The 24,646-nt window shown below is 41.4% G+C and overlaps 2 protein-coding genes across 2 annotated transcripts in view; one reads left to right on the top strand and one right to left on the bottom strand.

Annotated features, from left to right (window-relative positions):
* prkx (protein kinase X-linked) overlaps positions 1-2,691 on the bottom strand; it is a 119,299-nt gene extending 116,608 nt beyond the window's left edge. Inside the window, exon 1 of the mRNA XM_060898992.1 lies at positions 2,270-2,691. Within this exon, the coding sequence (XP_060754975.1) occupies positions 2,270-2,411 (142 nt within the window). The 5' untranslated portion in view covers positions 2,412-2,691. The remainder of the gene's footprint in view (positions 1-2,269) is intronic.
* A 5,647-nt stretch (positions 2,692-8,338) lies between these two features.
* On the top strand, positions 8,339-24,201 carry LOC132865796 (putative per-hexamer repeat protein 5). The gene is made up of 3 exons (XM_060898300.1): positions 8,339-8,675; positions 11,722-11,845; positions 24,114-24,201. The coding sequence occupies exons 1-3, from the start codon at positions 8,339-8,341 to the stop codon at positions 24,199-24,201; spliced, it is 549 nt and encodes a 182-aa protein (XP_060754283.1).
* The last annotated feature ends 445 nt before the right edge of the window (positions 24,202-24,646 follow it).

Raw genomic sequence — 24,646 nt, 5'->3', positions numbered from 1 at the left:
AGACTGGTAAGAGTATGGAAAAACAAGGTTGCCTTACAAAAAATGTCATTTATTCAATCAAATTTCCCAAAACAATGGTTAACAAAATGTGAACATTTGTACCTTTTTTTTCAGTCACATTCACCCCAAAACACAATAAAGACATCACAATATTGTCTTTCTACTCCAAATATCAAGCAAGATGCATCATATTATAATAATGATGCCCACATTTGTAGTCTAATCACCTCATGTGACCTGCTCGCAACAACGTCGATTCGGTGTAGGTATCAGATCTACAGATCGGCTCGGGCTCCGGCGCCTGCTGGTGACGTCACACTATGTGATTGGCTGGACCGTTTGAAGGATGATGTACAAGTTTGTGGTTGGTCTGGACAAATTACGGGAGTAGTTATCGCGGGATTAGGTTTCGTGGGATTTCATGTCATGTTCATGTCGCGCGCATTGCGTTTTTGTTGAACACAACTTCAAACTAAAAGCAAGGCACATTCAGTCCATGCGTGAGGTAAAATTAGAAAATACGTTTATTTTGTAATTTCTAATTAACCTTACACGGGCCGGTCAGAATGAACCAAAGGGCCATAAAATGCCCAGGTCTGCTGTAGAAGGATAAAGCAGCTAGAGATAATGAGATGAGACCAACATCATTCAAAAGCGTATAGTTTATTGACTGAGTATATTTAGTGGGGTACCCCCACAGTACCCAGTTTCTGAAACAGACCCATATATTGTTTTTCTTAATACAATTTTTAAAAAATCTTTCTGTTTTTACAAGTAAGGTGAGAAAGAAACAGCATTTCAATTCTCGTACATGTCCTGGATATATAGTGAATTGACAAAAAAAAAATCTTTGGGGCGGCACGGTGGTGTAGTGGTTAGCGCTGTCGCCTCACAGCAAGAAGGTCTGGGTTCGAGCCCCGTGGCCGGCGAGGGCCTTTCTGTGCGGAGTTTGCATGTTCTCCCCGTGTCCGCGTGGGTTTCCTCCGGGTGCTCCGGTTTCCCCCACAGTCCAAAGACATGCAGGTTAGGTTAACTGGTGACTCTAAATTGACCGTAGGTGTGAATGTGAGTGTGAATGGTTGTCTGTGTCTATGGTGGGGTTTACATTAGACCGTATCAGCGGATCACCAGATTAACGTTTTTAAAATGATTAGCGTGCACACAGCAACGCCAATACACGGATACGCTAATCACATGACTAATTCGGCACGCAAGTTGAGAAATGTGTCAGGGCGGCTCATCGCTTCCTCCTCAGCGGCTGCGCTCCAAATCACTCCGCCCTGAACAGCGAGTGCCCTCTGGAGGGTGCGCACTCCGGCCCTGCGCAGCTCACAGAGCGCGCGAGTGAAGCGCACGAGCAGTGATTCGGGACTGAGCCGCTGCACGCAAGTCACTTACCACTTGCAAGTGGAAGGATGGCAAGCCTAAAGACCATCATAACTACACAATGGGCAGTATTTGCAGCAGTATTTTCATACTTTTATACTCTTTAATGAAAAGGTGATACAAGGCGGAAGTCCGCGCCGTTTTTCAGCAGTCGCGTCACATGACCAACGCCAGCGAATCAGGAAGGTGGATGTCACAGTGATGTTGTCCAATGACGACGCCAGCTAGAGCTCAGCACAGCGTATCCGCGTATTCTCAATGTTTACACAGCACCGGAGCTGACACGATCTGGATTGAATACGTGGACCCTGGCGGATTCCCGTTTCCCGGCATTTTAATGTAAACGGACAGTGCATCCGCGAAGAAAACGAGACAGATACGGTCTAATGTAAACTTGGCCTATGTGTCAGCCCTGTGATGACCTGGCGACTTGTCCAGGGTGTACCCCGCCTTTCGCCCGTAGATAATGAGATGAGATTAAAAAAAAAAAAAAAGCCAATATTATTTAAATCTACTCCTTCATGGTCAGGGTTTATTTCACAATAATAACCTGTACATTATGTCTTACTTCAATAACAACCCATTTTTAATTTGTTTATTACTAATTAATTAGGTGCTACATTACATGGCGCATCCTCTACCTCCATACAAGTCTCTGTGAATAAGCTGTTACTATGGAAACCATGTATTAGACCTCGCGCATTGATACTGATATAAATTTGAATCGCAGCCGGAACTACTGTCAGAGTCTCTGACCAATCAGAACGCAGAATTCAGTGTCGCTGTCGGAATGACGCTAAACAGCAGCGTCTCTGGTGTCCAGTGACCGGAAGTTAGTTTCCTGGTGGGACTTGAGTGTAGAACAGGGCAGGAAGTAACTCACCCACAGTGGCCACTGTATCGAAGTCGTCCAGAGAGTAAACCCGGCTGTTTAAAGCTAAAGATGCTGCCATTGTCGATAACGCAGCGCTGTTTGTTGTGTCTGTTTCTTCAGTGGTCAGTCCTTTTGGTGGTGTTGTTGCCATCTTGCCATCCGCTCGACTCGGACAGGGATTTTTACAAGCTATTTCCCAGAAAAATGCAAACCGTTAATCTTCTTTATTCACACAAACCTGAGACTGTCTCTGATAAAAGCACCGTAACATTACAAACACGGTTGTTAATTAATACCACCTCTCTCTACTTTATAAAACACTGATCAAATTAACACCATAAAAACGAGCCGATCGTGTCCTTCCGTCTCTTTTCGCTATCCGAGACATTTAAATTATTCACTTCCTCCCTCTCCAACACCGACACCGTGCGCTCCACCGGACAATGAATTAAAATAAATAAAACACGATTGACAACCCCAAGAACCAATCACATCCAAGAGAGGTCAGGACTGTATCCAATGGAGTATTAAAGGGGGCGGGGATTAATCTAAGGGCGGGTCTGTGTCATGAAGGCGTGTCTGTCTTTCCTGCTCATGTGTCTGAAACAAGGCAGCGTCCCAAACCGGAAGTCATACTGTATCTGAATGACACCGTTACCATGGTTACGTTTCATATTAGACACACTATTTAGTGTCTTAATAGGCGATTTGAGACGGGACCTAGAATTAGGCTAGAGATACAAACAAAAACAAGAAACGTCTTCATTTACTTCAGATCATTAAAATTTCCTTAAAAAAGGAGCAAAAGCAGAAAGATTGTACGATATATTTATAAAAACATTTAACCACTGGATTACATAATTGTTTCCCCTTGTATGTATTTTTTTAATTATTAGAGCGGCGGATACAATTATCGACACCTTAACGATCTGTTGGCTGTTGCAAAAGTAGAAAAGACTTTCAGTACATAAATTGTGCATGAATAATTACTCAAACTTCAACTGAAAAAAATGAGTTGATTCCCGATTATTTAGTGTATCAGATCACATGACAGCATTCCACAATTATCGACACTTTTGTCCACAGTTATCGACACCGTTCCACAATTATCGACACCTTTGTCCACAGTTATCGATACCATTCCACAATTATTGACACCTTTATCCACAGTTTTCGACACCGTTCCTCAGTTATCGACACCTTTGTCTACAGTTATTGACACCGTTCCACAATTATCAACACCTTCACCTTTGTCCACAGTTATCGACACCGTTCCACAATTATCAACACCTTTGTCCACAGTTATTGACACCGTTCCACAATTATCAACACCTTTGTCCACAGTTATTGACACCGTTCCACAATTATCGACACTTTTGTCCACAGTTATTGATACCATTCCACAATTATCGACACCTTTGTCCACAGTTATTGACACTGTTCCACAATTATCGACACCTTTGTCCACAGTTATTGACACCGTTCCACAATTATCGACAGCTTTGTCCACAGTCATCGATACCGTTCCACAATTATTGACAGCTTTGTCCACAGTCATCGATACCGTTCCACAATTATCGACACCTTTGTCCACAGTTATCGACACGTTCCACAATTATCGACACCTTTGTCCACAGTTATCGATACCATTCCACAATTATCGACACCTTTGTCCACAGTTATCGACACCATTCCACAATTATCGACACCTTTGTCCACAGTTATCGACACTGTTCTACAATTATCGACAACTTTGTCCACAGTTAGACACCGTTCCACAATTATCAAATACTTTGTCCACAGTTATTGATACCGTTCCACAATTATCGACACCTTTGTCCACAGTTATCGACACCATTCCACAATTATCGACACCTTTGTACACAGTTATCGATACCGTTCCACAATTATTGACACCTTTGTCCACAGTTATTCATACCGTTCCACAGTTATCAACACCTTTGTCCACAGTTATTGACACCGTTCCACAATTATCGACACCTTTGTCCACAGTTATTGATACCATTCCACTATTATCGACACCTTTGTCCACAGTTATTGACACCGTTCCACAATTATCGACAGCTTTGTCCACAGTCATCGATACCGTTCCACAATTATCAACACCTTTGTCCACAGTTATCGACACGTTCCACAATTATCGACACCTTTGTCCACAGTTATCGATACCGTTCCACAATTATCGACACCTTTGTCCACAGTTATCGACATCATTCCACAATTACCGACACCTTTGTCCACAGTTATCGACACCGTTCTACAATTATCAACAACTTTGTCCCCAGTTAGACACTGTTCCACAATTATCAAATACTTTGTCCACAGTTATTGATACCGTTCCACAATTATTGACACCTTTGTCCACAGTTATCGACACCATTCCACAATTATCGACACCTTTGTCCACAGTTATCAATACCATTCCACAATTATCGACACCTTTGTCCACAGTTATTCATACCGTTCCACAATTATCAACACCTTTGTCCACAGTTATTGACACCATTCCACAATTATCGACACCTTTGTCCACAGTTATGGATACCATTCCACAATTATCGACAGCTTTGTCCACAGTTATTCATACCGTTCCACAATTATCGACAGCTTTGTCCACAGTTATTCATACCGTTCCACAATTATCGACACCTTTGTCCACAGTTATTCATACCGTTCCACAATTATCGATACCTTTGTCCACAGTTACCGGCACCGTTCCGCAATTATCGACACCTTTGTCCACAGTTATCGGCACCATTCCACAATTATCGACACCTTTGTCCACAGTTATTGACACCGTTCCACAATTATCGACACCTTTGTCCACAGTTATCGACGCCGTTCTGCAATTATCGACATCTTTGTCCACAGTTATCGACACCGTTCCGCAATTATCAACATCCAGATGATTATTTATAAAAAAATATATAATCGGTATGTGGTATTTTGTTAACAAAACATAATTTTTATTTAATTTTTTTTCATAGACATATTTAGTACAAAATATATTTTATATAAATATAAATATAATCGATGTCTGTGTTTACGTAAATGAGGAAGTAATTCTAATGTTTGCAAACAAATGAACTGATAATGTTTAACCTGTGTCAGAAAATCTTTTTGTTCCACTTTCTACCCGCTTTCTAAGTATTTTCATAGATCACATTTTGTTAATCATTCATTGTTGTTTGTATTCATTTCTAGTTTTGTCGTTTACCAATAAATGTCAACAGGCAATCGACATTGTAACCGCATGGAGATCCAGGTCAAAGGTCGCATGTCATTCCTCGAACCAAAATACAAAATGTCTACTGATATTGTAATATGTGGTAGATATTTACAACAAACTGCAAACAAAAAAAAGTTATGAACGGAGTAGAAACATCTGAATATTTCAAGCATGTTTTTTTTTTATATGCTCGGAATTTAATTCTGCTCTAATTCTATTTACTGCAATCGGATTCCAAATACTCTATAAACATTCCATTCTGTTATGAATCAGAAAAAAATATATTGCAAATCACAGCACTTTTATTTTTTTAAAGTACTTCATCGACTTCAACAATGTTACACAAAGATCGATCCATAACAGTTGTAAATGTCACTTAACTCCACAGGGTGTCGATAATGGCGGACACCGGTGAAAGTGATCGCTGTTATCGACACCTCATGTGACTTCTCAAACGCGCGTTTAGATACAAAATGGCGACTGTCAAATGAAAGAGTAAGAAACAAAGTAGGTTTCGACAAGGAGATCATGAAATATCAGTGAATTTGATCAGTAAAAACATGTCCATGATCTTTCCACCATGCTTACCTGCGATGATAACGTCCGGGTTTTCATCAAATTGCTGATTGTGCTAAAAAAAATTCCATCTCAGGTAACAAGCTGTGTCATCAGACGACAAGCTCAATGGGCGAGGGCGGGGTCTTCCGGTTGATTAATTAACCAATAATAACTGTTGTAACTGAAACTCACCTTTGTAAAATTGATTTTATTGGTAAATCTGAAAAGGTGTTGATAATTATGGACTGTCGATAATTGTAGCCGCCGCTGTAGTTTTCTTGCTTCTTTACTTGTTTTCCTTTTTTTCTCCTTTCCATCCATGGACATATTTAACTACAGCACTTCCTATGTAATTTATTTTCAATTTTGTATTATAAGTTGTTTCTACTAGATTTTTATCAGATTGTTCCCTTTGATAATTTCTCTGTTCTTCTCTATATTTAATAGGATGATAACGTGATGATATATTGGCTTTGTAAATTTGTACTTTTTCAATAAAGTGTTATTTAAAAAAAAGAAAATAAGAAACGTCTTCATTTCTGTCTCTTATCTGTTTCCTTTTCTTTTTCTTTTAAAAGCCTTTTTGTTTCTCATCTCAGTCTTCTTTCTTTTCTTTTATTCCAAATATTTATTTATAAATATTTTAGTTTTCCTTTTATTTCCTTTTCCCCCCTTGTCTTTCTTTCTTTCTTTACTAAGAATTAAATATTCATACACATAAATACACACAAATTTATTTCCTGTCTTGTCTGTTTTTCTCTTTTTTGCTTTGTTTTCTTCTTTAATTCTTCTTCATTTTTTTCTTTTTCCCCTTTATGCTTTCTTTATATTTTAATTTCTTTATATTATTTTTATTATTTTACATTGTCTTTATTTTCTTGTCTTCATGTTTCCTCTTCTCCTTCAAACACAGTTGAAATGATTGAAGTACAAGAACTGAGCTTCAAAACAAGCTCTTTTATTGAAATGTATTTACAACTGATCGAATTAAAGAAAGACATTTACTTTGTAAGTGACACGATATTCATTATTTAATTATTCATGTAATTAATCGGTACCTGCCTCGACACTATCACTTACACCCGATACCCTTCCTGTAGTGTGTGTAATGTGACTGAATGGTGAAGTGCTGTGTAACAGCTGGAATGTGCAATTCAGACCAACATCTGTCTTCTGGAGAAAAAGATATACAACAAGCTAACAATCTAAAAGTTTTCAGATAGACTTATGACACCAGTCCTCGGTATATCATACTAATCTATTTATATTATATAGACACCGTCAGGTACACAAGGGAGGCAGATGTATGTGCAGAAGTGTTCAGTTTAATAATAAAGTGCAGGATATACATAAAGTGTATAAAACACACACAAAGGCAAACAGTCCAAATCTGCAGGCAAGATCAGAAATGTAAAAACAGGCAAAGGGTCGGTTGAGGCGCAAACAGAATATCAGAGGATAGGCAAGAACAAGAACTAGAAACAGGAACAAGAATTGAGAAACCAGGAAAACAAGAACAAGGGTTGAAAGGCTCGGTAATGCATACTTAACATAGCGTAATACTTTGCATTGCATTTGTATCAGTGCAGTCCTTAAATAGCGAAACACATAGTTCTCTAATTGAGTTCAGGTGTGCCTTGCTCACGACACACGTGCTGGAGCTCATTCAGCGTGCACACAGCCCAAGGCATGCCTTCAGGTGCACGCACCACAGCACGCAGAACTGACAGAACCCCCTCCCAAAGAGCTTGCTCTGAGAGCAAAAATCCATCATATTCGGCCCCGGTGGGGGTTCGGGCTCAGGCTCTGGACACAACTTGGGTTCTTGGCTAGGAGTAGGCTTGACCTCGGGACTTGACTTGGACTCTGGACTGGATGTGGCCTCGAGCTCTGGCGATGACTCAGGCTCAGGACTGGACTTGGGCTTGAGCTCTGGAGATGACTCAGTCTCTGGACTGGACTTGGGCTTGAGCTCTGTAGATAACTTGGGCTCTGGACTGGACTTGGGCTCTGGAGATGACTCGAGCTGGAGTTCTGGAACTGGCTTGGACATATGGATGGACTTGAGCTCAGGAGATGACTCGTGCTCTGGCTCCCACTCAGGAGATGACTCAAGCTGGAGTTCTGGAACTGGCTTGGACATAGGGCTGGGCTTGAGCTCAGGAGATGAATTGAGTTCTGGACTTGGCTCAGACTGTGGACTTGGCTCAGGTACAGGCTCAAGCTCTGTCAGCGCACTGCTTTGGTCCGGGTTAGGACCTGGCAATGGGATGACACAGACGTCTTCGTGGCCGGCTAAGGCAGAAGTAGTTCTGACATCCTCTGACACAGGTTCAGGAACAGGCTCTGGCCTTAACTTTGGCACCGGCACTGAAGCTGGCACAGGTGCCGACTCTGGCGCTGACTCTGACACAGGTTCTGATGCTGGCTCTGCCACTGGCTCTGGAAAAGTCTCTGATGCAGGCTCTGATGCTGGCTCTGGAGTAGATTCTGACACAGGCTCTGATGCTGGCTCCGGCACTGGCTCTAGAGTAGACTCTGACACTGGCTCTGACGCTGGCTCTGGAGTAGACTCTGACGCAGGCTCCAACACTGGCTCTGGAGTAGGTACTGATACTGGCTCTGGCACTGGAGTAGGCACCGACTGTGGCACTGGAGTGGGCCCTGGCGCAGACTCTGGCTCTGGAGTGGGCCCTGGCGCAGACTCTGGCTCCGCCTCTGGCATGGGAGCAGACACTGGCACTGACTCTGGCTCCACCTCTGGCATGGGAGCAGACACTGGCGCTGACATGGAAACAGACACTGGCACGGGTTCAGGCATGGATTCTGATACAGACACGGGTTCAGGCATTAATCCAAGTGCTGGTTCTGGCTGAGAAACCAGCTCAAAAGAGACAGCCTACAAGAGGGGCTCAGGAACAACAGCCTCTGGGAAATACACCACTTGTATTTTTCATACGAGCTCCATCATGAAGAACCAAAACCGTGACATAAATCTCTATATGTCACTCATGAGGAAATCAATGAATTGTTTTGATAAATTTCAGGATTTTTGTTTGTGAATGTGTCTATAAAATAAAAAGAAAATCACATGTTGAAGATATGAAGTTTATCTTGTGTTGAAAAACTTGCATTTTTCATATGAATACATCGCAGCTCTGAGTGACATATTTCCTGACATTTCACTCCAATAACATCACTCCCAGTGTTTTCCCACTGACTAGGCATGTGTTGTCAAAAAGGTGAACCGGTTCAAATTAAAATTCTTTTGATAAACTTGCATATATATATATATATGTGTGTGTGTGTGTGTGTGTGTGTGTGTGTTGCTCTAAGACAACGAGGGAGGCACAGCCTCCTCTAAAAATGACGAACATCGTGTAGGATGAATTGCGCTAGGCTTATGTTATAGCCGACCTTATAACGCTGCTATTTCAGATCCAGAATCATAGAAATATATGTGCTCAACCCAACTACAGTGCGAAATCATTCCGTTATAACTTTCCCCAGTTCGCCTAATGTGTGCGTGAGTTTTTCCCCCTCGTGACAGCGCGATGCAGCCCAGCCTCAGTGGACTTCAATGGCATTTGGGAGCTATGCGCTTTTCAATCTCAAAATGCAAGATGGTTATTGGACAAATACCGCAAAAACGCCCACCCACGGAGTCTCACGGACTCCCAGCCTCACAGTGGGAGGGACATGGTAAAACTTTCCGCGAGGAGACTGGTGATTGGTGAAAGCGGCCGGATATTTTCTTTGATTGACAGCTCGTTTCAAATATAGACAGGCAGCGGTGAATTTCAGTTCAGTCCCATGCGGATTCGCAAGTGCTGTGGTGTATTGTAAGAGATCAGCTTACATTTCGATTTCATTCATTACATACGGTTTCTACCAGCTTTTTTAGTTTGTATATATTTTCATTGTAAATAAAGTGTAAATATAGTGTTGTCAAGTTTGCTATCTTAGTTCCAGAAATTTCATTTATTTGAGTGACTGAACTTGAACTTGAGGGGGCTAGTCAGCTAGCAAGAAAGCTGCGCACGGATGCCAAGCATTGCTGATTTAATTTTGGCGAAGCCATTTGCCAGTCTTCCTTTCGAGGAAAAAATTAAAATTAAAGAGCAGGGTAGACCAACGCCTCAAATTGACTTGGTGAAAAAGGTAGGGAATAATACTCGTTCCTTTCAGCTCTCCTGGTACGAGAAAGTGAATTGGCTAACAGCAAGTGACCCACATCAACAACAGTAAATAGGCTACTTTAGTAATATGTCATGGATGGACCAAAAATATAGAATCTATTTAAAATGTTTATGCTGAGTATATTATATTGGAATGTATATTTTTCTGGATATGAATTAAACACAGCTACAATTTGGAAAACATTTTTAAACAAAAACACAGCCAAGAACATTTCACACTACAGACCTGGATTAAAAGTGAAGGGTTATCAAAATTGTCAATAAAACATTTCTCAGTCAAAATAAGTAAAATATAGGGAAAGTGTCATTGAATGAAATGTGTGGCACCCAGCTCTATGTTTGGCTCCCCAAGGTCAGTGCTTGTGCCTATTCCAGAACACTCTGCTGTTACTGCTGAGGTTCCTGACAAAGAGCTGCTTTCAATAATGATCAATTTTTAAACAACATGCCACGATTTTAAAATATAAAATGTTAAAATATACCCCCCCCCCCCAACACCACCATCATGTATATCGGACAGTAGGCTAATGGGCCAAAAGAACCTGTTATTTCACAGTTTGTGACCCTGCCAACAATCAGCCAGATCAGAGGCAAGAGTATGGGCAAAATTGATGTGTTTTTTCTTTTTTCTTTTAAAATCTGGAAATATCGTAACCGACCAGCCTCCCCTGTTTGAAAGACTACCAGCCGCCACTGATACCATACTGGTGCTCTGACTGCTACGCCACTGATGTCCTCAGCCAAGGCCATCCCTCATCGTGTGTTTTGACCCCTGGCTTGGTACACTCTCAGGATGGGGGGTCCACAGTGGTGATCAATCACTGCGTGTCGGTGGTGAGTCTCCAGCTACTAACATCTCTCTTCATCCAAACCCAGCATGATGGCTTTTCTGCTGCTTAGCCCATTCTCTGTACTGTCAGCCACCTGCCCCGCCCTGTCACTCCTAGTGCAGAGATCATCCGTCACACTGACTGTGCAGGAAAGCCTCTGCATCCAATCTCCACTGGATAGCTCCACATTTGCCATCCTCTGTCTTTACATTCACCCAACAGTTCCCCATACCTCTTCCTTTCATTGGCTTCAACATATCTTTCTTCTCATGGAACTGTCAACTCGATGATCTTCTTAGTCCCTGGTGACCAAAGAACCATGTCTGGTTTCAGATTAGTTGGTACAATCTCTGGAAATTTCAGCTTCTGATTTAGGTCACCTTCCAGCTTCCAGTCTCCGGCCTGGGTTAGGATCCCAGACTTGCACTCTCTTTTGGTTCCCATCTCTCCTTCCCTAGCAAACTGTATCTTTATTGGTTTCTGCACTTTTATCTTCCTCTCTTTCTCAATCATATCCGCCAGTTCCTGTAGTACCTGATTGTGTTGCCACGTATACCTTCCTTATGACAGAACAACATCACATGAAGAAAGGATATGTTCTAAGGTTCCTCTTTTTCCACACAGGGAACAATCTGGTGTCTCTGTCAGGCCCCATCTGTGCAAATTTGTTGGTGTTGGTAGCACATCATACACAGATCACAGGAGGAACTGGAGTTGGAATTGTGGATACCTCCATATCTCTGACTAGGTGAGTGATTGTTGTTCTGTTTCCCACTTTGTCCATGCTCCCTGACTACCTAGTTTAGCTGCTCTGGCCTGCCTATTCTCTTATTTTCTGGACTTTATTTCCTTCTGGACCATGTTGCACCTCTCATACGACTCGGTATTCTTCCAGTAGAAGCTTTTGGTTGTACCTAGGCCTTGTCGTCCTACTGCTGTTGTTCCTATGATGTCCTTGTGTCACAGTCTGCTCTCAGCTTCACTAACTGCTTTTGTTGCTGACCACTTCTGGCCCATCTTTACTTCCACTCTGGCCGCCCGCATTTTGTCATCTTTGGAATCTTTTAATGTGATGATCAGTCGTGCCTTTCCAACCTTAAACTCCTCAGCTATTGATGTTAAGGGTTGCTGTAACTTGGCCATCCTGCTGTAGAGTCCTATTGAGCTAAAGCATGGAGGTACACCCAACCACTTTCTGAGATGCTTGTTAATAATTTTCTCCAATTTCTCTAACATTGACATGAATATCTCGTAAAGCATTAGGGCCATGATAATCTTGGTAGGAGTCCATGTTGATATATTCAAACTTTAAACTTTCCTGGAAGCCCCGTCTTGTCGATGTTTTGCATCCCCTCGGAAACTTGCTGTTCTATTTTGCTGATATTGTTCTTGTCTCCCAGCATGTCGTCATACCTTTTGCCTAAACACTTAATTGGGTTTCCAATGATAGCCAGAATGGGCAGCAAGGTGGTGTAGTGGTTAGCACTGTCGCCTCACAGCAAGAAGGTTCTGGGTTTGAGCCCAGTGGCTGATGGGGCCCTTTCTGTGTGGAGTTTGCACGTTTTCCCCGTGTCTGCATGGGGTTCCTCCGGGTGCTCCGGTTTCCTCCAAAAACATGCAGGTTAGGCTAATTGGTGGCTGTAAATTGACCGTAGGTGTGAATGTGAATGTGAATGGTTCTTTGTCTCTATGTGTCAGCCCTGCGGTGACCTGGCGACTTGTTCAGGGTGTACCCTGCCTCTCGTCCATAGTCAGCTGGGATAGGCTCCAGCTTGCCTGCGACCCTGCACAGGTTAAGCGGTTACAGATAATGGATGGATGATAGACAGAATGCTTTCACTCTGAACTGTCAACCAGAACTGTTGTGTTGTCTGTCCTTTCTTTATAATAGGGGATCTTCTTGGTTTTAAAGGTTATTCTTGCCCATGCTACTGTTTCCTCAAGGGCTTTTAAAATCCATCTGGCTTGGACATAGGTTTCTGTAGTAATGGTAAGGTTGTCCATAAAACCCCTATTTGGTGGTTGTTTGATGTTGTTTGAGGTCTTTGAGCCCCTTGTTTCTCTTTCTCCAGCCTTTATTACCATATTCATCCCCATGACAAAAAGGATAACTGAGATGGTACATCCAGTTACTATGCCCTTTTGAAGCAGAGTATAACATAGTAGCATAGTATAATAAAGCATAGTATAAAGCATAGTATCAACCCTTTTGAAGCATAGTATATGAATATAAAGAACATGACACAGTGGTGCGAAGATATGAAGTTTATCTTCTTGTATTGAAAATACCGTATTTTTACTCATTCGCTTCACTCACTCGTGAAATACATTCACCACTCAAAGGTAAACTTCATATCTTTGCACAACTGTGTAATATGCTCTATTTATAGTATTCATAGCTGTATGTAAACATCGCTTGTTTTTAATTCACTTGTTCCCTAATTTGATGAAAGTGCTGACCAGCGGAGGGTGAGTTCTTCTTTTTAGATGCTTGGTTCCCTTCAAGGTTCTTTGGGAGTTCCCTTGTGGCGTTGTTCATGAGTGGTGTGAACTTGGAGATTGGAAGCTAGTTTGTGACAATTATTATTGTTCAATGTGCTCTATCAATATATAATAATTATATTTCGGAAAAACATTCAGCTTAACTCAGAAGTGGGAAGTCAGGACTCGGAATGGCATCATTTTCAACCTGCGATAATGTTTAAGTCAAACGCAGCATTAAATAAAGAATTTGTTTTGTGAGTAAACTCTGGTGTATTCCTTAAATAAAATAATTAACAATTATTCGCCGAAGGTAAAGTGAATATCAGTGAATAATAACTGAGAAAAAGTCGAGGTTATTCTTCACTGATATTCACTGAGCCTGAGGGGGATAACTGTTTTAGTAAAACAACACAGGTAATTATTTGAAAAAAAAATTTATTTCAATCTTCAAAAGCAGCATACAAATGTAATAAAGGCGCGGTGCAAACTTGTGTCACTTATCTATGCCGAGTCACATAAAATACTTTGTTTTGAAATCAATAAAATAAATCAGAAGTTCACCTTACCTTTGAATAATTTTAGACCAAACTATGGAGCATATTTAGTGCTTTTAGGAACAGCATTTTCTTTCATCATTTGTAATTTTTCCTTGACGAATTGGTGACAAAGCGATTGGCTGCCATTTTGCTGAGTCACTTGAGATGATTATCAAGAAATAGTCCAAATCTCTTGATCAATCAGCACATGTGATGTTCTATAATCATCTGTGTATTTATCATCATTGATCCCCATAATCAACAGAGGGCTGTAAGGTCACCAATGAAGACATTCTGACAATCTCTCTCCACCTGACACGGTCTTCAGCCAATCTTAACGTATTAGCTAGCGGCTGCTGTGGCCACTCCTTGATGTTGTCTTCATCTGCCAGACACTGTGCCTTCCATGATGGTCTTTGCAAGCTCCATGGATCTAGTGACGTGGCCATACAACTTCAACTTCCTGTTTTGACAGTGGAAAGGAAGTCATCCTGAGGTCCGATGGTGGCTCCAACTCGACTCTGAATGTCATAATTTGTGATGCAATCTTTATTGGAGATACTGAGGATTTTTCAATTACATAACATCTTGTCTCGGAGGCTTGTATTCTTCTTTGGAGATCTGCTGTGAGCATCCACGTCTTGCATGCATAGAAAGTGGTGTTTGTAAGTTTGTGAATGCTTTAGAATTTTCTGTATTTCTGCATAAATATGACCTCAAACATGATCAGATTTTCACACGAGTCCTAAAAGTAGATAAAGAGAACCCAGGAAAACAAATGAGACAAAAATATTATACTTGGTCATTCATTTATTTATTAAGGAAAATGATCCAATATTACAAATCTGTGAGTGGAAAAAGTATGTGGACCTCTAGGATTAGCAGTTAATTTGAAGGTGAAATTAGAATCAGGTGTTTTCAATTAATGGGATGACAATCAGGTGTGAGTGGGCACCCTGCTTTATTTAAAGAACAGGGATCTATCAAAGTCACAACACATGTTTGTGGAAGTGTATCATGGCACGAACAAAGGAGATTTCTGAGGACCTCAGAAAAAGCGTTGTTGATGCTCATCAGGCTGGAAAAGGTTACAAAACCTTTGGTGGAAACCAAAACCTAAAGTGTTTGGACTCCACCAACTCACAGTCAGACAGATTGTGTACAAATGGAGGATATTCAAGACAATTATTACCCTCCCCTGGAGTGGTTGACCAACAAAGATCACTCCAAGAGCATGGCGTGTCATAGTTGGCGAGGTCACAAAAGACCCCAGGGTAACTTATAAGCAACTGAAGGCCTCTCTCACATTGGCTAATGTTAATGTTCATGAGTTCACCATCAGGAGAACACTGAACAACAATGGTGTGCATGGCAGGGTTGCAAGGAGAAAGCCACTGCTTTCCAAAAAGAACATTGCTGCTCATCTGCAGTTTGCTAAAGATCATGTGAACAAGCCAGAAGGCTATTGGAAAAATGTTTTGTGGACAGATGAGACCAAAATAGAACGTTTTGGTTTAAATGAGAAGCGTTATGTTTGGAGAACGGAAAACACTGCATTCCAGCATAAGAACCTTATCCCATCTGTGAAACATGGTGGTGGTAGTATCATGTTTTGGGCCTGTTTTGCTGCATCTAGGCCAGGACGACTTGCCATCATTGAGGGAACAATGGATTCTGAATTATACCAGCAAATTCTAAAGGAAAATGTCAGGACATCTGTCCATGAACTGAATCTCAAGAGAAGGTGGGTCATGCAGCAAGACAATGATCCTAAGCACACAAGTGGTTCTACCAAAGAATGGTTAGAGAAGAATAAATTTAATGTTTTGGAATGGCCAAGTCAAAGTCCTGACCTTAATCCAATCAAAATGCTGTGGTAGGACCTGAAGCGAGCAGTTCATGTGAGGAAACCCACCAACATCCCAGAGTTGAAGGTGTTCTGTACAGAGGAATGGGCTAAAATTCCTCCAAGCCGGTGTGCAGGACTGATCAACAGTTACTGGAAAGATTTAGTTCTAGTTATTGCTGCACAAGGGGGTCACACCAGATACTGAAAGCAAAGGTTCACATACTTTTGCCAATCACAGATATGTAATATTGGATCATTTTCCTCAATAACTAAATGACCAAGTATAATATTTTTGTCTCATTTGTTTAACTGGGTTCTCTTTATCTACTTTTAGGACTTGTGTGAAAATCTGATGATGTTTTAAGTTATATTTATGTAGAAATATAGAAAATTCTAAAGGGTTCACAAACTTTCAAGCACCGCTGTAGGAAGGTTGAGATGACCAGCAAGTGCTTGTAGTCTGAACTTATGTTGATCAGATATCTTTCAATCTGTATATTTATACTACAACCCCGATTCCAAAAAAGTTGGGACAAAGTACAAATTGTAAATAAAAATGGAATGCAATGATGTGGAAGTTTCAAAATTCCATATTTTAGTGACTCGACTACAACACTGTCCATCTCCACTCTCATCAACCTGCATCCCAGTGTACCTTGCCTCAGTAACATTATGCCTCACCTGACTGACAGCAACAAAGTTTCATTTGAATGCAATATTAAATAAAGAACTTGTTTTGTGAATAAACTTTGGTGTAGTCCTTCAATAAAATAAAATCTTTGTTTGGAAAACTCAATCATTTTACAAACCCAATTCCAAAAAAGCTGGGACAAAGTACAAATTGTAAATAAAAACAGAATGCAATGATGTGGAAGTTTCAAAATTCCATATTTTATTCAGAATAGAACATAGATGACATATCAAATGTTTAAACTGAGAAAATGTATCATTTAAAGAGAAAAATTAGGTGATTTTAAATTTCATGACAACAACACATCTCAAAAAAGTTGGGACAAGGCCATGTTTACCACTGTGAGACATCCCCTTTTCTCTTTACAACAGTCTGTAAACATCTGGGGACTGAGGAGACAAGTTGCTCAAGTTTAGGGATAGGAATGTTAACCCATTCTTGTCTAATGTAGGATTCTAGTTGCTCAACTGTCTTAGGTCTTTTTTGTCGTATCTTCCGTTTTATGATGCGCCAAATGTTTTCTATGGGTGAAAGATCTGGACTGCAGGCTGGCCAGTTCAGTACCCAGACCCTTCTTCTACGCAGCCATGATGCTGTAATTGATGCAGTATGCGGTTTGGCATTGTCATGTTGGAAAATGCAAGGTCTTCCCTGAAAGAGACGTCGTCTGGATGGGAGCATATGTTGCTCTAGAACCTGGATATACCTTTCAGCATTGATGGTGTCTTTCCAGATGTGTAAGCTGCCCATGCCACACGCACTAATGCAACCCCATACCATCAGAGATGCAGACTTCTGAACTGAGCGCTGATAACAACTTGGGTCGTCCTTCTCCTTTTTAGTCCGAATGACACGGCGTCCCTGATTTCCATAAAGAACTTCAAATTTTGATTCGTCTGACCACAGAACAGTTTTCCACTTTGCCACAGTCCATTTTAAATGAGCCTTGGCCCAGAGAAGACGTCTGCACTTCTGGATCATGTTTAGATACGGCTTCTTCTTTGAACTATAGAGTTTTAGCTGGCAACGGTGGATGGCACGGTGAATTGTGTTCACAGATAATGTTCTCTGGAAATATTCCTGACCCCATTTTGTGATTTCCAATACAGAAGCATGCCTGTATGTGATGCAGTGCCGTCTAAGGGCCTGAAGATCACGGGCACGCAGTATGGTTTTCCAGCCTTGACCCTTACGCACAGAGATTCTTCCAGATTCTTTGAATCTTTTGATGATATTATGCACTGTAGATGATGATATGTTCAAACTCTTTGCAATTTTACACTGTCGAATTCCTTTCTGATATTGCTCCACTATTTGTCGGCGCAGAATTAGGGGGATTGGTGATCCTCTTCCCATCTTTACTTCTGAGAGCCGCTGCCACTCCAAGATGCTCTTTTTATACCCAGTCATGTTAATGACCTATTGCCAATTGACCTAATGAGTTGCAATTTGGTCCTCCAGCTGTTCCTTTTTTGTACCTTTAACTTTCCCAGCCTCTTATTGCCCCTGTCCCAACTTTTTTGAGATGTGTTGCTGTCATGAAATTTCGAATGAGCCAATATTTGGCATGAAATTTCAAAATGTCTCACTTTCGACATTTGATATGTTGTCTGTGTTCTATTGTGAATACAATATCAGTTTTTGAGATTTGTAAATTATTCCATTCCGTTTTTATTTACAATTTGTACTTTGTCCCAACTTTTTTGGAATCGGGGTTGTATTTTGAGGTGAGGAATCATGCGAAATGAAATCCTCACTTTTTAGTGATGTTTTATTTATTTATTTATTTATTACTTGTTAATCCACTTTAATTAATGAGAGACATTCCATAACGAGTACATACAAGCCTCATTCCAATAACTCTTAGGCTGTCCTGAATTACTGCGAGCAGCTGCTTGGTTTCTGAGGCAACTCTTTTGATAGACTGGCACACACACACACCTACACACACACTTTCACAGAAGAGGCTCTTTGGCTTGGTGACTTACTGACCTAGTGGCAAACAGTGTCTCATTTCACTGTGTCCACTCTATCCTCCTGTCCACATGTCTATAAACCTATGTGCACTGTATTTCACTTCTGCAGGCTGCAAGGGCAAGAAATGCACAAATCTCGAACCAGGTTTTTCTTGTGATCTTGGCACCTCTCTTGTTCTACACAGTCAGTTTACAATTTCAGGCTTGATGTGCTAACAAGTCTGCCTCGTGTGCATTGCTTCTCTCTGCAGCCTGCACACTTTTTCTCATTTCATTTTGTGAAATGGTTTTCTGTTAAGCATTCGTATAGTGCACATTAGGAAAATGAATGGCTCTCATGAAGCGTGTGATAAAATAATCTGTCACTGGCACATTTGCTTTCTACTCTCAGTGAAAGAAAAATAAAGCAATCATTATATACATTTCATTTCATATAGATTCAATATGTTGTTTCCAAAAACAGGTGAAACTACATAATACATGGGAGATCGTGAGTTCCGCTTGCAGTCGCGTCATAAAAATGGTACCTACTGCCATCTGGTGAAGCACCGCAGTACAGGTGCGAGTAGGGAGTCAAACTTTTGTGGTTACCAAAGGACCAGCCCCCCCCCACTGTAACCCAAGCTGTGGAATAGGTGAGAGACTGAGGGTTGTAGAAATAGATCAGTGCCACCCAATACACCTTAAGGGCCTGGTTAGTACTGGGATGGGAGACTGCCTAAAGTGTTAGAAACAGAGGTACAGTAGGAGTCCATTTCTGTACCCCAAGGTACAATCTACACTAATGTACTCCTTAGGGCTTATTAGCTCATCTGGCTGATAGGCGATGAGCTTCTCATTACGTGTTGTCCATCATCCAGCTGTCGTCCGGCATTGTCCACATTTCACAAAAATGGCTTCTTCTCTCTCAATTCTTCACTGATTTTTATTCTTTTTGGCAGGATGGTAGGTCTGCCTGGGGTGCATATGGCTTTCTACCCAAATTTGCATAATTGCAATTAATAATGAAGATATGGAGTAATTAATCAATCCCTAATGAGCAGTTTCCACACAAATCACTTCGTCTCCCTCAGTTCTTCACTGATTTTGATTCTTTCTGGCATGAAGGTAGGAATACCTAGGGTGCATATAACTTCTACCCTGATTTGCTTCATTACAATTATTAATGAAGTTAATAGTGGACTAATTAAGCCTTAATGAGCAGTTCAACAAAAATTGCTTCTTCTCGATCAATTCCTCGCTGTTTTGGATTCTGTCTGGCAAATAGGTCGGTATTCCTTGGGTGGATATCGCTTCTATATATAGCTTGTATATAATGTATATAGCTTGCAACATTTATTGCTCAAGGTGGCCCACTTTAGATCGTTCCTTCTGGACTAGACGGGGCCGGAATGAGCTATGCAGTCATTGATGATCTCGTTATTGGACCTCAAGGTAGCTATGTGTAACTTTTTAGGGCCAAAAAGGACCATGTATGTTCCTAAGCAGTACATAAAGGGTACAGATAAGTACCTTAGAGGGTACTGCCACAGTGACAAGCTGTTGTGCCCCTAAAGGTACAATAATATGCACTTATTGACTGAGTGGGAGGGATGGATGGGAAAATATTTGACTCGAGTTCATGCCGTACAAATGACCAAGAGCCAAGTATTTTCCCATCTGGTCCGACCTGACTCAGGCCATATGGGAGTTCCTATATGCTCACAGTAGTAAACATCTGTCTGCTGGCAACCGTTTTTGAGTTATAATGGAAAATATGTTATTTTGACCGAAAGGTGGGCGGCACGGTGGTGTAGTGGTTAGCGCTGTCGCCTCACAGCAAGAAGGTCCGGGTTCGAGCCCCGTGGCCAGCAAGGGCCTTTCTGTGTGGAGTTTGCATGTTCTCCCCGTGTCCGCGTGGGTTTCCTCCGGGTGCTCCGGTTTCCCCCACAGTCCAAAGACATGCAGGTTAGGTTAACTGGTGACTCTAAATTGAGCGTAGGTGTGAATGTGAGTGTGAATGGTTGTCTGTGTCTATGTGTCAGCCCTGTGATGACCTGGCGACTTGTCCAGGGTGTACCCCGCCTTTCGCCCGTAGTCAGCTGGGATAGGCTCCAGCTTGCCTGCGACCCTGTAGAAGGATAAAGCGGCTAGAGATAATGAGATGAGATGAGATGAGATGAGATGACCGAAAGGTTGACCTTTCTGGTGACCTCGACCTTCACCTTGACCCAATAACCCCCAAAATTTAATCAGGTCATCTACGGACCATTGCCCACCTACCCTGAAAATTTGAAGTCAAATCGGTGCAACTGTCTAGATGCTAGATTGTTAACAGACAGACACACAAACAAACAGACAGATGAAAAGTCGTGCAGAGCATGACACTTGCAAAAATGACAAAGAAACGGAAGTCATGGCCGATTAGGTGTTTTTACAAGATTTGGCCTTGGTGACCTTGACCTTTGATCTTGACCCACCAAAAACTAATGATGTCTTTGTGTGAACCAAATAAGTTGTCATGTGCATTTTGGTGAAGATTGGTCAAGAAATGACGACGCTAGAGCACCAATAAACAAACAAACGGACAGATTAACATACTTGCAAAAATCGCAAATAACAAACAAAATGCACTGATTACAATACGTCGCCCCACTTACTCCGTTGCAGGCAAGGTAATAAAAGATGCAAACAAATGGGTGAAGGTTTCAGTAATTCTGTGATTGCGTTGTGAAAACCTGTCCAAGTCAGGAAAGATCCTGGGTGACCCAGACTGACATTCAGGGTACGCCCTGACTAAGGCCATGAATTATCACAGGCCAGGGAACCCTTTATTACCACGTGGAAAGATCACCTCAAAATATTTTTACTTTGGCAGTTAATTGGACTGAACTCTGACATTTAAACGACTCATTTCCTGAAGTTTAACTAAAAATGTTAATATTGGGTGTTCAGGAAACCTTCGACTGGCAGTTATATAACTTTGACACACTTTCATGAACAGTTGTTGATGCACAAAGAGGCTGCTTCAGTTTCTCTAACTGGGGTAAAACAGGCAGATGATGTAAGCATATTCCTAATGAAAGTCTGTACATTATATAAAAATACATATATATTTTTAAAATAAAAAATTGTGCCCAACCACCTTCCCCACAAGATATCATGGAATCTTTACTAACGTACATTTTGATAGGATATACACTTTTTAGGAGCAGTATGGTGGTGTAGTGGTTAGCACTGTTAGCACTGTCTGTGTGGGTTTCCCCCCACAGTCCAAAGACATGCAGTTAGGTTCACTGGCTATTCTTGGGTTTCACGTGATGTCACATCCACCTCATTAGTTATTCAAAACTTTAGCTGGTGGTCTACCAAAGCTCAGTTGACAAAGCGTTTGTATGTAGAAGGTGCATTGCTCACAATGAAAAATACCTTACGCTTGCGTTGTCTTCGGTTGTTCGAATCAATCAAACCATGAAACTGATAAAAGTTTCTTCAGGGTTCCCCATGAACTAATAAAAAGGGTGAACGAACACAGGCGTTCACAAGAAGACGTCGAGAAAAGTGGCTTTTGCACTGAAATCGAAGGGAGCCGAGTTGAAGCATGCTCGAGTTTGCAGTGATCACTTGGTGAAAGATTTGTATTTCCCTCTCAGCTATGGCCTTAGTGTTTTCCAAGTACTTTTCTTGCTGTGTGTCGTTATTTTACGGAACTTTATTTAGTCACAAAGTGCTAAAGTCCCCAGCTGTTTCTTTGTTTACTCCTTACTCGATGGCCGCCATACTGAAAACAACGCGTGTCTTGCTTTCTTTAACAGGGTGTCCTAGCGGTCTTTTCAACGGGTCTTTCAGCAAGTGCACGGGATCAAAACAACCATGAATAATAAAGTCCATATGCATGAAGGCCGTGACCAAATTCTTCCCCAGCCGTACAGTTACAATGCGCCGTGATCACTTCTCCATCTTGTTTAACTAAGATCCAGGCCTTTAAAGGGGTTTCTGATGATGTTTGTGAATGATTTACCTGAGAGATAAGAGCCAACACAAGTCAGAATCAAGCCAACTGTTGTTTGTTTACACTTCAACTTGCAGCGCTTCGTTGTAAAAACGCGAACAAAAAACTTAAAAACAAAAACCATACTTACACAGGCAAAAACAATACAGGATTAATTTGGCAGCAACTTGATACCGAGGTCCTTTACCCAGCCACATACAAACAAGTTGTAAGCCTCCATACTCTTCCACGTTTTCATGTGTTTTGCGGTGTAGAAGGACGTCTGCAACACCAGGTAGTTCGAGATGTCGGGGAACTCGACTGAAGGGTAGTTTTCAAGATCGTATGACAAATCCTTCTTTCCCTGACTGTAGGGGTCGATTCCATTGCACATAGCAATCTTCTGAATATATCTAAAGCGAACAGTGGCTTCTAGATTACGAGTGTACTCTGATAAGTTAACGCTAGTTGTTTGCACTACGGCAGCCATTTTGGTTTGCTTGACCACCAGCAGTTTTACCGGAAGTGACATCACTAAGAAAACTCACATGACTGAAACCCAAGAATTCTAAACTGTCCATTGATCAAGCTTGGAGAGGGATGGGCTCTGCCAAGTTTAAAATGCCCTAGACACACCAATGATGGACTGTTAAAGTGTCACTGGTGGTGCCCTTACGGCCCTTGCTGGCCATGGGAAATGTCATGTCACGATGACCATACTAACCCTTTTCCTCCCATCATGAAACTTAAAACAGGAAATAACTTGAGAAGTTGAACCAATCACCTTACTTGAGAAAAGATAGCTTCAGTACCTGTTATGACTGCACCAGGTTTCAGAAATGAGTCCAAGACTGATTTCAAGAGGACCAGGAATTGGTTCTCTGCATACTTGAAAGGAGCACTCACTTTCCAGCAAACATACAGAACATTCTGTGTGGAGTTTGCATGTTCTCCCTGTGTCTGTGTGGGTTTCCTCCAGGTGCTCCGGTTTCCCCTACATTCCAAAGACATGCAGTTCGGCTAACTGATGGCTCTAAATTGCCCATAGGTGTGAATGGTTGTTTCCCAAATCCGGAAATGCGAATAAGGGCATCTGGCGTAAAACTATGCTCCAGTTAATATGACATGTGGACCAGTAGGTCCACATAGACCCTGACCTGGCTGGACAAGGAGGAAGAAGATTCCAATCTTCAACTGGGTAGCTGAAGATTGGAAAAAGACCAGGTGATGTTACTCCAGTCTTTAGCTGTCCACTTTTAGTGAACCTGTGCCCACTGTACCTTTGGATTCTTGTTCTTGGCTGACAGAATGAGGAAAAAGATGTGGTCTTCTAATGTTGTAGTCCATCTGCCAGCATGTTGTGAGTTCTGAGATGCTTTTCTGCTCACCATGGATGTAAAGAGTGGTTATTTGAGATGCAGGAGCCTTCCGGTCAGTCTGACCATTCTCTCCTGTCCTTCATAATCAAAAAGGCTCTAATACTCACTGGATGTTTTTTTGTGTTCCTCAGCATTCTGTATAACATCTACAGACTGTCATGTGTGAAAATCTCAGATCAGCAGTTTCACCGAATCACCGAGTATAAATGTTTGATGTGAACATTAACAGAAGCTCTTAACTTCTATCTGCATGATTTTATGAACTGTACTGCTTCCACATTGGCTGACTGGATAATTAGATAATTGTGCAGGTGTATAGGTGTTCCTAAGAAAGTGGTTGTGGAGTGTATGTTACCTGGGGTTATTTCTATATACTGTATGACATGAAATTCCAGATGTACTCCAGTAACAACAACAACATTACCCAGCATTCTCACTTTAAACTAATCCAAATACATGTTATATGTTAAGATCACATTGTCTCGAGATTGATCAACAGGACTGAATTGAATTTATCTTTTTATGTACAGTAATCTGCCTTTTAGGGTATTATCTCCTTTTTAAATTAATTATTAATACTTAATTTCCTACTTAAATTTTCTATTTTATTATATTCACAAATTTTCATGCATTGGTTCACTGAGCACGGAGCATTCGGGCGTGG

The sequence above is a fragment of the Neoarius graeffei genome, chromosome 18 (genome assembly GCF_027579695.1).
Source record: "Neoarius graeffei isolate fNeoGra1 chromosome 18, fNeoGra1.pri, whole genome shotgun sequence".
Lineage (NCBI taxonomy): Eukaryota > Metazoa > Chordata > Actinopteri > Siluriformes > Ariidae > Neoarius > Neoarius graeffei.
The sequence above is the reverse complement of the archived record's forward strand: the minus strand, read 5'-3'. Positions and strand labels throughout refer to the sequence as shown.

Coding starts and splice junctions, on each gene's coding strand:
- LOC132865796 (XM_060898300.1), top strand. CDS start 8,339: ATGACACAGACGTCTTCGTGGCCGGCTAAGGCAGAAGTAGTTCTGACA. Junction 8,676..11,721: donor CAACACTGGCTCTGGAGTAG/GTACTGATACTG, acceptor TTTTCCACACAG/GGAACAATCTGGTGTCTCTG. Junction 11,846..24,113: donor ACCTCCATATCTCTGACTAG/GTGAGTGATTGT, acceptor TGTGTTCCTCAG/CATTCTGTATAACATCTACA.